Source organism: Halichoerus grypus, chromosome 3 (genome assembly GCF_964656455.1).
Source record: "Halichoerus grypus chromosome 3, mHalGry1.hap1.1, whole genome shotgun sequence".
In the NCBI taxonomy this organism is placed as follows: domain Eukaryota; kingdom Metazoa; phylum Chordata; class Mammalia; order Carnivora; family Phocidae; genus Halichoerus; species Halichoerus grypus.
In genome coordinates, this window is record NC_135714.1 from 103,797,500 (window position 1) to 103,813,977 (window position 16,478).

The 16,478-nt window shown below is 39.6% G+C and overlaps 1 protein-coding gene across 1 annotated transcript in view; it reads right to left on the reverse strand.

The window, feature by feature from the left end:
* TRPC3 (transient receptor potential cation channel subfamily C member 3) overlaps nucleotides 1-16,478 on the reverse strand; it is a 71,627-nt gene that overhangs the window by 36,326 nt on the left and 18,823 nt on the right. The window contains exons 2-3 of the mRNA XM_078069195.1: nucleotides 15,263-16,034; nucleotides 7,721-7,909 (exon numbers count right to left, since the gene is read on the reverse strand). Coding sequence (XP_077925321.1) covers nucleotides 7,721-7,909; nucleotides 15,263-16,034 — 961 coding nt within the window. The remainder of the gene's footprint in view (nucleotides 1-7,720; nucleotides 7,910-15,262; nucleotides 16,035-16,478) is intronic.

Genomic DNA, 16,478 nt, shown 5'->3' on the forward strand with positions numbered 1-16,478 from the left:
GACTGGGATTTCACTAAAGGCCTGTCCTTATTCAGGTAGCAGAATGTATCTGTAGTCAGGCTCATGTGAAAAGGCCCCTACATCAACAGGTGCCCATTTGTGACTGGATATGCCTGTCTTTGAATGACCAGGTACACTTTGCCCAAGCTTAGAAATTATTCAGGGTCATTCACAAATCAACTATGAGTACCAACATATTTTTTTAAAGTGTATTTAGCAACACAAAAATCAAGGTATCACTATCTTCTAAAAAACAAAATAAAAAAATAACAATGAACATGTTAGGAAGTACTCGTGAAATGTTTTTTGCAAACTCTTAGAGGCAAGGAAAACAGCCACAGTCTCCACCCATGAAGGGTTCATCTTTAATCAAATTCTAGTTAATGATCCTAATGATTGTTAGCAACTCTAGGCAATTCCTCAAGTTATCTGGCTATTTATCAATTACACGCCTACAAGAAAATGAACAGGTTTCTACTCACTGGTGTGTAGTTTCTCATTAGCTCTTCTAATTAAAAAATAATAATAAAATTAAAAAATAAAACCTCACCCCCCAGGGTAGGCAGTAGAGACACAATTTCTCCCAAGTCCCTACTTTTGCCCCTGTGTGTACCTGCCCTCTGGGAAGTCCGTTGATAGCCACTCTGGTGACGCGTGTGCCCCCTGGGCACAAGGGGGTCTTATCCTGGTAGATGTGGTAAGGATGAGTTTACAAATAATAGATCTGAAGTACTTAACTGAATTTATTTCAATAATACAGACTGAGAGGATTTGGGAGATTTAAAGTACTACAAAGAAGATGCTATCTTTTCTCACTTAACAAGTTCAGTGTGAAAAAGCGTATTTTATAAATGTCTTTCAATTCAATTCTAAAAATCCCAGGTCCTAGAGCTCACTTACTGGTCACTGCTAGCAGCTAGGTCTATATTAGATCTCCTTTCCAGAATCAAGATCCAGTCACTCCTCCAATTTTCGATCAATACAGTCATTATTTGAACTTATGATAAAATACGATCAAGGCTGAAAGCCCTGGGGTCTTGGTGACAACTTTCTAGGTAGGGTTCTTGTTGAGAACTTTGCCAAACTTCCACTTCTGCCTCTATACTTAGTGGATCATCTCCTTCCTGCTTTATCCCTCCTTCTGTGTTAAAAATCCTCATCCCCTCGGAGTTCCTAAATGTCATTTATTCATTTATTCATTCACTCTTCAAAATGTAAGCTCTTCCTGTGAGTCAGGCACTGTGTTAGGTATTTGGTAGAATAAAGTGAAAATGGAAGCATCAGTATGCATTAAGTGATAAGCGGGTCCTGTTCTAGGGCACACTCTCAATAAACGTGAAAGAAAAAATGGAGGGGCACCTGGGTGGCTCAGTGGGTTAAACGTCCAACTCTTGATTTAGGCTCAGGTCATGATATCGGGGTCATCACGGGATCCAGCCCCACATCGGGCTCCACGCTCAGCGGTAAGTCTGCTTGAGATTATCTCTCTCCCTCTGCCCCTTCCCCACCTCCAGGCTTGCTCACTCGCTCACATTCTTTCCCTCAATTAAATAAATAATTCTTTAAAAAAATGGAGACAGTCTCCTTATGCTTGCCAAGATAAATAATCAACATTTAAAATAGTACTAGTTTGAATGTTGGTCTGAATGTCCTGCTGTTTGGAGGGTCTGCATTGTGAGAGGTTGGACAGATGCAAATAAAAAGCCGTCCTGTGACTCCAACTAGGCTCAGCTGAGGAGGGGGAATAGTGCATTCAGAGAAATCTACAGGTGGAATAGATAATGTCCTCGAATCAGATTACCACTTGGGAAGTCAACATGCACTTTTTTATAGGCCAAGGTTTTCTACAAGACAGAAAATCCCCATAAAGTTCAGAGACAGGTGGACATGGGTCCATATAGAATTGATGGACAAATTTCGCTTTTGTGAGTGTCCAGCCTTTCTTTCTTAGGTTTTAAACTCTTGAGGACAGAAATATTAATGTTGCAGTATGGTTCCCTCTTCTTGCTCCTCCTCTTCCAGATCATCTTCAAACTTGAATATGTGCTTTATGGCATTAGTTACATTGTATATAGGTTACACAGCCCTTAAAGACTTGATGGAAATCAGTGCTTTCCATATGGCATTATATAATGATAAATCTTCGACCCATTGTGACTTGTACAATACAGTGCAAACACTTAATATATGTTAAATATTAGCCCAAATTGTGGTGTTTGCATCTTACTTGTTACACTTTAAAATTCGGCTTCACATCTATATTTCCCATACTGTTAATTCTACTCTCTTCTTAATTGAGATAGTAAGACACCAGCGTATGGTATCTGTTCATCCCTTCCAATTCACAGGAAGAAAACACAAATAGATATTTTCCTCCAATAATTTAAAATCCTAATGCAAGCACACAAGGAACGTTAAAAGAAACAAAGAATAAAATCAATACAATAGTAACAAGTGAGGGGAAAAAGTTAATCCCTCTGGGAGATGAGTTTTGCTCTTTTCAAGGACTTCAAAATGGGGCGGTGACCTTGATCTCTTAAAATTGTTTACCACTTCCTATGCTGCCACACCAGTCATAGCCAGTTGGATACATTTGTATGCTGCATCCTAACTTCAGTGGACCAGCAAATTGAAATCATTACAAAAATAATGCCCTTATTTGAGGTTTTCTGATTTAAAAGGAGAATCCCTGACCCACAAGAAAATCTCAACCTTTCAATGGAACAAAACTACCATAGCATTGAGAACATTTTTTTTTTCCTGCCAAATGACTAACATTGTAAATGGAACCGCTGATCAGGGCAGGTTAATGGAAAACAATGAGATAATTTTCAACTTAAAAAAAATTCACGTTACACTGTCTTATTATCAAATCAGCCCTTACAAGAACTATCTTCACGGGACTACTGTTGTACAAAAACACGGTAGGAACACTCTGTTTTTGTTTTGTTTTGTTTTAAAGATTTTATTTATTTGACAGAGACACAGGGAGAGAGGGAACACAAGCAGGGGGAGTGGGAGAGGGAGAAGCAGGCTTCCCACTGAGCAGGAAGCCCGATGCGGGGCTCAATCCCAGGACCCTGGGATCATGACCTGAGCTGAAGGCAGATGCTTAACGACTGAGCCACCCAGGCACCCCTGTGTTTGTTTTTAATGACATGGTTGGAGGCACAGCTCATACCATTTAAAATACTGCTATGAATAAAAGCTACTTCATTCAACTTCTTTTTAAAGTTCTGAGTTGTGAAGTATAAACCGAAAATTTACATTGTATAAGTTTGCTGGATTTCAAACCCAGAGCGCAAAATGTTCTGTTCTTTCTTGGTGCCGGGCACGAACCTGGCCAAGAGGCTGCCCAATTGTAGGACTCAGGACCGCACCGGCCAGCACATGCACCCTGCCCAAGGTCTCTGCAGTATATTTACCACTCACATTGCATTGCTCAATTTTTGGAATTAGGGAAAGCACAATTTCTTCATACACAATGGGTAATTTTATGTGCATATATTGCTGCATGTCTCTTTTCTAGATGATATTTCTATAGTTAAATCTAATCTCACCATGGAAGAAATAAGAGAACAAAGAGGAACAACCCAGGAAATTCTCTCTTTCTCAATAGCCCAGTTTTCCACATTCGATGATTTATCAACTTCTAGTATCTTTTAACTTTGTCAAGGACTTTCTTAGAATAGACAGAGCTTACTTACTAGAAGCAGGTGAAGCTCTCATTATTTCTATGGGGGAGAAGGGATTGATGTTCATCCTCAAGTCGCAGAGAAGGCAGAGGTACAGGTAGAATTAAAACTCAGAGCTTTTGGGGGGAAGTAAATAATCAATTATTCTAACTGGAAAATAATTGATGTTTTTGCCTAAAACTTAATCTTCTTGTACTCTTTCAAAAAAATCAAATTTCATCTTTCACTCTATTCCATTCTCTTTTGTAGAAAAACATGGGTAACTCTGCAAACAGTAATAATATTTACTATCTTTCCAGTTTTATTATTTACCTTTGAGACTCCTCAGAAATGATTCTGGGATGAATAATCTAAAACATCCACTCCCTGATAGAGAACGCATTATTGTTTGTTCCTCAGTAGGAGCATAAGATTGCCCATTACACCAACAGCATTGAGAATATTTTTTATTCTTTAAAAATTTGAGAGACAGGAAATGTTATTTGCATATTAGGATGCATTTATTTTAGTACTAGAGGGTTTGACAATTTTAAATATGTTAGCCATTTGAATTTTCTGTGAGTTGCCCATTCAAGCCCTTTGCTTATTTTTCTGCAGAGCTCTAGAAATTTTTCTTAAAAATTTGTTTGAGCTCTTTGGACATTAAGAATATCAATCTTTTGTATGTTAGAATTGAGAAATTATACCTTTCTCACATTGCCCTTTACCTTTTTGTTTATGATTTTTCTGTGTACAGAAGTTTTAAGTTGTATGTTGTCAGATTATTTACCTTTTTGCTTTGTTATTTGACTACTTTTGTATTAGAAAATTCTTTCTCACATAAACATTAAATTCACGTGGAGATCAGGGCACCTGGGTGGCTCAGTCAGTTGGGCATCTGACTCTTGATTTCGGCCCAGGTGATGATCTCAGGGTCATGAGATCAAGCCCCACATGCTGGGCGCGGAGCTTGCTTAGGGTTCTTTCTCCCTGTCTCTCTGACCCTCCCCCACGTGCGCACACTGGTGTGTGCTCTCTTTCTCTCTCTCGCTCTCTTAAAAAAAAAAAAAAATCATGTTCAGATCTCTCCTATTCAGGTCTTTCATATTTTCATTTTCTTGACTAATTGCCACTGAGCTCTGTAAGGCCTGAGTAGAACTCACAGTGTGATTCCTAGGGAAGACCTGAGCTCTGAGGACTGTGAGGCCAGACAGAAGCTAGCCATCTCATAAACAGAGCTGGGGGTACATCTTAGGCACGTGGCAGAAGAGACTTCCTGAGTCTCTTATGGGTAACAGCTTACCGTTACACAAAACTGGTTTCCTTGGTGGAATTATGAGTTGATTTGAATAAATATAAGTTTATTATGTTATCAGGAGGAAAAAATTCCATAACATATATTTTGAAATCCCAATGCCTCGCATGTAGCTGTAGACTACCTCAGTGGCACTGGGGATAGGGTTCACGCATCACTGTAAGCCAAGAAGTGGTTTCACTTCGGTACTAGAAATGAGATGAAGGAAAAAGGAAGCACCAGAAGGGATAGGGCATCTTTCCTCCTTGCTAGATGGAGACATGTGAATGTTGAGTGAAGAATGAAGGAAGTCTTTGGGGTTTTTTGGGCATGCTAGGATAAAGTTTTTATATACATTGAATGAAGCTTCCAAATCAAAGAGCATAAAACAAACAAACCCAGAAATACCTGCAGAGCCCTAAATCTCCTTTCAGTTTCAAATATATTATTTTGTTGTTTCCTGGTAGTTAGTTGACTGATAACAAATTTATTATTAATGACACCTCATACGTTGTAAGCTATACATCAATTTATTTAAAATTAACATGCCAGGAAGACATTCACGGTCTCAAGACAGTTTGGTCAACAGAAGCACATCTACAGATGAGCTGCCTCTGCTAATGACACTCTCAAAGTAACGATAACGAACCAGAGACAACTGAAATCAATTCACTCCTCTCAGGTGCTAAAGAAGAGATGTGTATTGCAAGATCTGTGAATAAATGTCCAGACAGATTTCTAAAAATGGTTTAATATTAATCTTACTCAAAATTATCTTTTCTCCTTTAATATAGCAAAACCTCAACTAGCAAGAATGCTCTAGAGAAAGACAAATACCATATGATTTCACTCCTATGTGGAATTTAAGAAACAAAACAAACAAGCAAAGGGAAAAAGAGAGGGATAGGCAAACCAAGAAACAGACTCTGAACTATAGAGAACACACTGATGGTTACCAGGGCGGAGGAAGGGGGAAATAGAGGTTGGGGATTAAGGAGGCACTTGTGATGAGCACCGGGGGTTATATGGAAGTGTTGAATCACTATATTGTACGCCTGAAACTAACATTACACTGTATGTCAACTAACTGGAATTAAAAAATAAAAACTTAAATAAAAAAAAGAATGCTCTGAGAGGAAGGCAGTTGAGCCAATTTATTTTTAAACGATAATTCCTTGAAAAGTTATTTTACATCAGTATTTACTAAGAATCTTCACATTTGCCTGTCTTACTAAGTTGAGGGGAGATCTGTGATTAATAGTTGGCTAAAACCTTGTGAATACTATATGTGAAAGTTCTCTAGATTGTGGCAGAGTTTTTGGGGGGGGTGCACGCGAGCACACGTGCACGCACACAAGGAGAGAAGAGGAAAGAGAGGAAGTTTCCCTCATGCTCACTTGCTGCTAGAGTGCCTACACTTGCCTCCGTTCCACGGGCCAGGGGCACATGCGCAGGTCTCCGTTCTGGGCCTGGTTCTGAGGAAGCTTTCTGGAGGCACGACTTAGGTGTGCTTGTTCCCCCACCCCTCCTAATGATTTTGTGAGTCTCCTCAGATCCCTTACTAAATTCCTTTCTGCCTAAAATGGCTGTAGTCTATTACTGAGGACTGGAGCCAACACAATGAACGTGAAATCTGTGTTTGAGGACTAAAAGCTGAACTTGTTTGAGAGTCAACATTTTGAGAATGAATTTTCATAACGTAGAAATGTTATCAGCTAGTACATGTTGAACAATCACCATGTACTAGACCTGTGCTAATTACTTTACATGTATTAGCTCTTATAATCTTATAAACAACTGAAAAAGCAGTTTGTGGTCCTTACTTCACTAACTGAGCAGACAGAGGCTTGGCCTGGTTGGGTGACTTGCCCGTGGCCACACAGGGAACATGTGGTTAACTCAGGACTTGAAACCCTGCAAGCTGGCTCCCTGCCCTCTTAAGCACCATGCAGGGAGGAGAGAAAATTCAGCTCTACAGAGAGTAACCAGTTCATGAAACTAGATCTGTTCCTGAAAACAGCTTACTTCTTGGTGACTTATCATTTCCTCTTAGAATACAAAAAAATATCAGTTATCTAACATATAAACGCTGCTAGGTTGTAGTTAACAGATTTTTATTATAGTAAAACATCATAACTACAGTTTTCAAGAATTATTTAAAAGCCCCATACAAGCAGCAAATACATACACTTAACAGTTTATCTGCAATAAACAGAATAAAAAAGTAATCAAATTTTATTTCTGGTATCCACAGCTCTGTGACTTAGACATATCTAAGCTTGGCAAACCTCAGTTTCCTTTTTAGAGTAGAAATGTCATCATCTATTTTACCTATTTTATAGGTGAAATGGATAATCACATAGGCTTGTCACAAGGATTAATACGACAGTTGTAACAGTGATTTACAAAAATGTATACAAGTAACAGTTTATTTTTAATTGCATTGTAATGAGCAGTTCACAAAGTTCTTTTGCATATCTTAATCCACTGAAATCGTATTCTCTGAGATAGATAAGAGATATTATCCTCCTTTTACATGAGGAAACTGAAGTTTAAAGAAGTTTTATGATTTATCCAAGGTCTCACAGCACACAAGAAGTGGAAAGGATCGCAGAAGCTAGATATTTGACTCACAACTTTACCATATTTATCAATAACATCTTTATTATTTAAAAAATTTTCCTGGGATTATGGCATAGTTGATATTACATGTTTATTCCAATATGGCGCTGGATAAAAGTGGGCCACTCACCTTTTTTACTTCATATTTAATAGCAAGCTTGACACGGCTCAGTGAAGCTTTATGCCTGTGTAGCTCTAGGGGCTCTGCGGATTCCAGATCTCCATTCAGAATAGCTTCTACTTCTTCTGAGTCTCGGCAAAGATCCAACACACCCACTACAAAGTCTTTGCATTGCATGGAGAGCTTCCGATAGTCATTCTAAAAACAAGAGGTTTAAAGTTTAACTCAAGGAGTTTGCTTTAATTCAATGGAAAGTGTTTAGGGTTTTTGTGAATTACAAAAAGGGGTCCCTTCTTCTGGGTAGAAGCTGCTGTTCCTACATGGATGCAAGGCTTGCTGAGTTAGACCCAGGCAGGATTTGCCCACACTCACAATCTCAGCGGGTACCTTCTGCAAACCGCCCACCCATAGGATACAGCCCTGAAAATGGTATGCACATTTGTTACTGGCTTGTATTAAGAGATGTTGGATAAATGCTAATGCTGACAGACCAAAAGGATCAAAAGGAGCGGCATCTCTCTTATATAAACAAGAGTTTCCTTAAAGCCAAAACAAAACCATTTCTGTAGTGAAAATTGGTTTAAATGGTAATTTTCCTAAAGTGGCGATCTGACATAGAAGATTGACTACACATGAAAATAACTTGTTCAGTTTCTACTCTGCCTTGCCTTGCTGGAGACGTAGCTTCCCAAAGTGTAGTCCTATAGCCAGCAGCATCAACAGCACCTGGACGTGTACTGGAAGTGCGTTCTCAGACCCCATTTCAGTTGTTCCTATCTAGAAACTGAAGAGAGGGCTCAACAATCTATGTAAACACACGCTCCATGTGTTTGTGATACACATGTATGTTTGAGAATGACTGGTTTCTAGTGAATGTAAAGAAATGGACAGGTACCAACAGAGAGAGGAGGTATTTTTCCTTGTTTGTCTGAAGGTTATCATGTCCTGCAGAACTGGAAGGAGAGAAATGTCTGATTATATGTAATTGAATTCTCAGGGGTTGCAGAGTATCAATACCTGAGAGAAAATTTCCAGGCCAGTGGAACTAACACCTTGCTAAAAATAATCTGTGAATCTTTAATTTCATTAGCATATTTATATAGTGCCATGGACTGGGATAAGGAAGTCACTTGGCAACATTCCCTGTTACCTTCTGAATGGAGTTCTATTTCTAGCACTTTGGTTCCAGTTAAGGTATCAATGACCATCTGTTGGGAAAGTATCTTACTTTCAGAAACCCCACTTCTACTTCTATGGCTTTCACTAAAATTTTAGCCCATTAAGAAGGTTAACTGGGGAAAAAAAAAAAAAAAAAGAAGGTTAACTGGGGGACTCCTGGGTGGCTCAGTCAGTTAAGCGTCTGCCTTCGGTCAGGTCATGATCCCAGGGTCCTGGGATCGAGGCAGCATCAGGCTCCCTGCTCAGTGGGGAGTCTGCTTCTCTTTCCCTCTGCCTGCCATTCTCCCTGCTTGTGCTCTCTCTCTCTGACAAATAAATAAATAAATAAATAAATAAATAAATAAATAAATAAATAAATAAATAGTTAACCGATGATAGTCTAATTTGGCACACTTGAGGAAAATAGAGTTCCCCATTTCAATATGGCCTGAGATACTATACGTGTCTAATAACCAAGTAATACCTAGCACAGCAGAATTTCCAGGCTTCCAAAAATCCTACTTAAAAAAAAGAAAAAGACATGAAGGATTTGAATTTTTTCCTTTAAATAAATAATTGATTTGATGGGCAAAAAATCACATCACCAACTAAAATAAAGAAGAGAGACTGTTTAAAGGCTACACAGACTAGAAAAGTTTCCATTTCAGATATCAGAAATTCAGATAAGGAACAGTTACAGTTAATCCTTTTCCCCTCATAAGAGAATAGATAAAATGAATAAAAACTTCAGTCTTTGGTTTCCATTCAAGTTGGTACCATGCAACTGATAAAATTAATAAAATGTTCAGTCCCTGGTTTCTAGGCAGAGTGTCAGTTAAATATCCATCTGTTTCCATTCCTGAGAGACTAATGAAATATTTTATTATAGCATCCAGAAGTATTAAATTCATGTCTGTTTCCATATAAAGCTCTCCTTTTAATACAATTTTTTTAGACGAAATTTCCTCATGTTACTCCTCAGTTCAGACTGTTCTATAAGATTTGATGTAACACAGGATGACCATTTCTCCATTGATCAGAAAAAAGAGGGACTATTTCAATGTTTGAAGAAAACAGTAGCCACCTCTGCAGTAACATCTCAGTATAACTCATTGCTTCAAAAAAATCATAATCAGTAAATTGTCTTAAAGAAAGCTGTGTGGTTTGTTCACATCCACAGAAACATCAATCAAGAAACAAAAACTGGTAGTTATACAAGTTGCAAAAACAACACTTTGTCTTCATAACACTGTAAGCATTTCCTGCTGGAAGAATTCTGTTGCCTAAGTGCAGAAAATAATCAGTGCTGGAGATAATGGCAATTTCTTTTATTGCGGGCATGGGATGTTGCTTTATCAACAGATACGGAGCTCCCAGGGAAAGATGGAGGGCCCCAGCTAAAGACAGCCTTTTCTCAGTTGCAAAAGGAACTACCTGAAGTCTGCATTGCACCATGAGGTGACTAGATTAGTTCTACCATGAGGTCCTGCCTAATGTTACTCAATGACTTGGACCATTTGTCTGGTCTGCATTTTTTAGTAATTTTCTCTTAATTTAGTTTTGCTTAATCATCTTCATCATGCCACTCTTCTAATACCATGGCTCTCCACAAAGTTACCAGAAGGATCTGTGACCTTCTTTTTAGATGAAGGAACTCAAAAGCCCGAAGACCTGCTCAAGCCAAGGGAAGAACAAGGATGCCTGGTCCTCGTCACAACCTGTCTACTTATTTTAATGTTTGTGGTTTAATCATCATTCTAATCCCTTTTTATCTTTAAGAGAAAAGTTGGAATTCAACTCTAAGGAGGCTTGGTTTGGTCAGATCCTTTCCCTAATAACAAAAGAAGCAGGATAGTATAATGGTTAAAAGCTTAAATCTTGCCATTTGCAACGAGGTGGATGGAACTAGAGGGTATTATGCTAAGCGAAATAAGTCAATCAGAGAAAGACATGTATCATATGATCTCACTGATATGAGGAATTCTTAATCTCAGGAAACAAACTGAGGGTTGCTGCAGTGGTAGGGGGTGGGAGGGATGGGGTGGCTGGGTGATAGACGTTGGGGAAGGTATGTGCTATGGTGAGCGCTGTGAATTGTGTAAGACTGTTGAATCACAGACCTGTACCTCTGAAACAAATAATACATTATATATTAAAAAAAAGAAAAGAAGATAGTAGGAAGGGAAAAATGAAGGGGGGGAAACCAGAGGGGGAGATGAACCATGAGAGACTGTGGACTCTGAGAAACAAACTGAGGGTTCTAGAGGGGAGGGAGGTGGGTGGGTTAGCCTGGTGATGGGTATTAAAGAGGGCACGTTCTGCATGGAGCACTGGGTGTTAAACGCAAACAATGAATCATGGAACACTACATCAAAAACTAATGATGTAATGTGTGGTGATTAACATAACATAATAAAATAAAATTAAAAAAAAAAAAACAAAAGCTTAAATCTGAAGCCAGACTTCCTGGGTTCAAACACTGCTTCTACCACCTACTAGCTGTATGATCCGGTGGAATTTACTTTTAGCCTTTCTGATGAGAATAAGCCTACCTAATGTTGCTGCTATGAGGATTATATGTTTATGGCATGCTTCATGCACAAAAAGTACTATAGAAATACCGCGATGTTATTGGGTACAGCGCGTTAGATAGAATATCTAGTCCTGGGACCCAAGACACCTAAATCTAGGCTTAGCAGATGGGTCCTTGGCTAATAGGCTTTGTTTTCTCATTTGTAAAATAAGAGGTCTGTACAGCTAGAGGACTCCTAGAATATCTTCCTGCTTTATAAAATGCCATCTTGCTTTTGGATTATATTTCTTTACCTCTTCCTCACAGCCCTACTGTGATGTAAGTTAAAATTGCTTTTCTAATTTAAAGAGAGGAAAACTGAGGCATAGGGGAGGAAAATACCTTCTTTATTCAAAAAAAAAAAAAAAAGTGCATCATTGACTCAGAATTAAGAAACTTCACTTTGCATTCTCACAGTTTAATAAATGACTAGCTTTCTTACCAATGACATTCGGAAGATTAGACCTAGAGTCCATCCTGTCCAATATTCTGTTTCTCAGAATAGCTTCAGACATCATTTGCACATCCAAACTATTTCTTTAATAACCTGTCACCAAGCTGTCCTCCATTAATTTATCTAAATCTATATCCTAGAATGTTCAACCTTTTGCGGTAATGACCTTCATATGTTTTCGGCACCATGCCTCCTGTATTCTTCAAGGAACTCTGAAAACTGCGCATTGCCTGAGAACCTTCTCGGATGCACCTAAGTGATGGCAATTTGAGGGGTGAGACGATAATCTTACAGGCCATTGATAAGATAAAATAGGTACAGGTGTCTAAAAGGGGGGGAAATCACCTCTTTTTCACTAGGAACACATTAGTTTTTCATTTCAAGGCTAGTATTTTGAGGGCATGGTCTCTATGGAAAGAATATAGTGAACACACGGAATAGGGCAAATTAGGTTACCTGGTTGCCTCAGAAATGAGCTTCACTCCCACTGCCCTTTCCGAGCTCAGAGTCTCTGGGTCTGTGTCCTGAAAGCACTATTTTCTCTGTCTGTCTAAAGCCCTGACAGTTGGACAGGAGCATAGGACAAGAGGGCAAAGAGATGAAAGGAAGGCAGATATGGAAAGGAATAATAAGGACAGGCAAGAAACAGGAAAGAAAAGAAACAGGGGAGAGAGACTTGTCCTTAGAGACTGTAAATCCTGAAGAACCATCTGTATTCTGGCTCAGAGAGGGTTATGCTACACAAGTGCTTTCCGTGCAGTTTAGAAAAAGGAACTGTGAAATTTAGATGATTTTTGCATATCCTTAGATACTTGGTAGCTTCCTGGACTCCCTCTTAAATTCAGTTGTGTTTTCTTCTCTTTTTGCCTCTTGTAATATTTTCCAACATTTGAAAGGTTATCAGAGGTGACTCTTCAAGTCAGGGTAAAGGAGGTTCTAAGTATTACCAATACAGATTTAGCCAGCTTCAGGGGAAAACTATGAATAACAAATTTTTAAACTATCGCTTCACTGAGAGGACTTCTCTGGGCAGGATTGCAAACGTCACCATCTTTTATAAATTATTAAAGCATAATATGAGAAAATATTCCCTTTTGTAGAATCTCTTTTACAGATTTTCAATATATTATCAAGCAAAATGGAAAAAACAAGGCTTGAATGACATTTGAAATAGTGGCAAATACATTTAGAATTATATTTTTTATTACTATGTCAAAATAATGATATTCAGAACTATTTTACCTCAATGCTTTTCTATTCTCTCTAAACAGAATTTGAAGTTTTCAATTTGCTCTGAGTTCTGTCTAAAAATAAATAAATAAATAAATAATTCCTTTTGGGCGCCTGGGTGGCTCAGTCGTTAAGCGTCTGCCTTCGGCTCAGGTCATGATCCCAGCGTCCTGGGATCGAGCCCCACATCGGGCTCTCTGCTCCGCGGGAAGCCTGCTTCTCCCTCTCCCATTCCCCCTGCTTGTGTTCCCTCTCTCGCTGTGTCTCTCTCTGTCAAATAAATAAATAAATTCTTTAAAAAAAAAAATAAAAAAAATAAATAAATAAATAATTCAAGTCCAAGGAAATACATCTTTTCATATATCACATAATGAATCTCTTCAAAGAGAGTAACTATAAGGTGATATTTATTTTTTCTTTGTATTTTTCCACATTTTTACAGTAAATATGTGTAGCTTTTATATCAGAAAAAATTTTAATGGAATAACAAAATTATACTAAGGCCAGATCTCTACCAGGACAAGATGAGGGTTGATGAATATCTAGGGAAAGGGAAACAAAAAACATGCAAAACTTTCCTGCCATTTTTTAAATGATATTTTTTAAAAAGACCATTTTTCTAGAGCAGGTTTAGGTTCACAGTAAAATTAAGAGGAAGGTACATGAATTTCCATATATGCCCTGCCCCAAAACGTACACAGCTTCTATCATCAACATCTCTCACCAGAGTGGTACATTTCTTACAACTGATGGACCTTCACTGACATATCATAATCATCCAAAGTCCATAGTTCACATTAGGGTTCTCTCTTGGTGTTGTAAATTCTATGGGTTTGGGTAAATGTATGACATGTAGCCATCATCATAGTATCATACAGAATATTTTCACTGCCCTAAAAATCCTCTGTGCTCCACTGATTTATTCCTCCCTCTCCACTCACTCCTAGCAACACTGATCTTGTTACTGTCTCCATAGTTTTGCATTTCCCAGAATGTCAGATAGTTGGAATCATATAGTATGTAGCCTTTTCAGATTGGCTTCTTTCACTTAGTAATATGCATGTAAGGTTCCTCCATGTCTTTTCATGGCTTAATAGCTCTTTTCTTTGTTTCATACCATTTTCTTGCAACCCCTTAACCTGAATTATATTGCTAGTTGCATTTGCGCAAATCTCACTTAAGTATGAAAAACTGTAATAAGATCTGAAAGACCGAATAATCACTCTTTCTGTGATCTGACACCACAACACTAAAAATTGGATTAACTCAGCATCCAGAAAATAATTTAAGGAATTGATGTCTACAATAATCTTCAGTGGACAATAGGAGACAAGAACCTGCTGAAAAACAGTTTGACTTTCACCAGAACCATGAAATCTCCTTTTGCCCCAGATTTAAAGGTAGAACCATCCAAAATACATAGGAGGATGTAGCAACCGAATAAAAGAAAAAAAATGTTCTGTCACTAATGTATTATTTTTGTAAAAAATAATATTGCTTAAAAAACAATAATACTGCTTGACTGGAAATGATGTTCAGAAAAAAAGTTCCTCCATTAAAACAAAATAATTTGTTATCCTTGTATTTCTGGGTTGACCCAATGTCTATGGCTCACCACTCTGAATATACATTTGTGGATTTCAGGGAGAGGCATTTTTGTCATATTAATAAAATGACTTTAATTGTATTTCATATTAGTCTTTTGACTTTCTATCTAAAGGGATATACAGATGTTTGGGTCAATAAACAGCAAAACTAAATACTCTTCTGTGTTGTGTGCCACATACCACTAACTACAGAAGAGGAAGAAGAATTTGGGAGGCAAAAACTCACATCAAATCCCTCCTTTAAACAAATGGTGGGGGGGGGGGGGAAGTCTTGCGTTCTACTTAATGCTCATCCCCACAGAACAGCACCATAACTATAGCTCTCTAATCCAGTATATACCCAGCCCCAAAGCGAATTTATCACAGCACCATGCTGAGAGGGGGAAATCATTTCTGAACAACATTTCCAATATCTGGTGATTTTAAATCCGCTGGGCAAAACTGATTACAGAGCAAACTTGGAAGGCACCAGGCGGCAGTAGGAAAGTGGACGAGCGTGCAGGGTAGCCGGGGTGGAGCGCGGAGCTTACCTTGAACTCCTTCTCTATGTTGGCCAGCTTGGCCAGCTCGTTGCTGAGCTCCAGGGCGGTGAGCACCGGGTCCTCGCTAGACAAGGACAGGTACGCTGGGCTGGCCAGCCCCTTGTAGGCATTGATCCTCGAGCGTGAGTGGCTGAAAGAGTCGTGCCTCTGCTTCTCCATGCAGTCTCCGCACTTGCAGAAATAGTCGTGTGGCCGCTCGATCCTGGCGCCCTTCATCAGCAGCATGTGTACCACCTCGTACTTCTGGCAGTGCGCCGCCAGGATGATGGGCGTGATGTCGGGCGAGAAGCGCGTGCCGTCCTCGTCGTAGGCGTAGAAGTCGTCGTCCTGCAGCTCCTGCTCACAGGGGCTCAGGGTCAGGCGCTTGCTGGCCGCGAAGCCGGGGTGGTTGAGGATGGCTTCCACGATGCGCACGTAGCCCTTGCTGATGGCAAGGAGCAGGGCGTCGCCGATTCGCGCCAGGTTCTCCTTCTTAAGCAACAGCTCTGTCACCTCCAGGTGCTCGTTGCCCACGGCCAGCTGCAGCGCGTTCTGGCCCATGTAGTCCACGCAGTTGACGTTCAGCGTCTTGGACTCCTCCAGCATCTTGCGCACCACAGGGATGTTGCCATACTCCGCAGCGTCGAGGAAGCGCTCCTCCTCGGCGGTGAGGCTAGTGCCCCGGTCATTGAACATGAAAGCCGGGCCCCGGACCGCCTGGCGCCGGCCCTTCTCCCGCATCACCGTCTTGCGCCTCAGAGATGGGCTTTCCTCCATGGACCTAATCAGCAGCAATGAAAAACAACTGTAGACTATTAGGGCGTATTGCTTCCTCCCACAGATCCAGCCCTTTCCAAGTACACAGCACCTACAGCAGACCTGTGGCCCACGGGCAGCTGGGTCAGTTGCTAAACAACGCACCTGAAATTTACACCTGTACCTAATACCGGCTGCTTGAACCCAGACAGAACAAGGGTTCCTGTTCAAAAGAAAATGGCATTTGGAAGAAATCATAATATAAACAAGGTCTAGACATCCATGCTTCCCTTGTGGCCCTGGTATAGATGGAACTCACTGGACCTTGTATAAATAAGCATACTAGTCTTAAAAGTCTTGAAAATAGAGGTCTAGCAGGTTCTTGGCACCAAAGCACTAGGATTTAAGGCCAAAGAAAGCAAATTTTTCAAGAATTAGACCAGAAGAATCCTCTCAAATCATTGCAAAT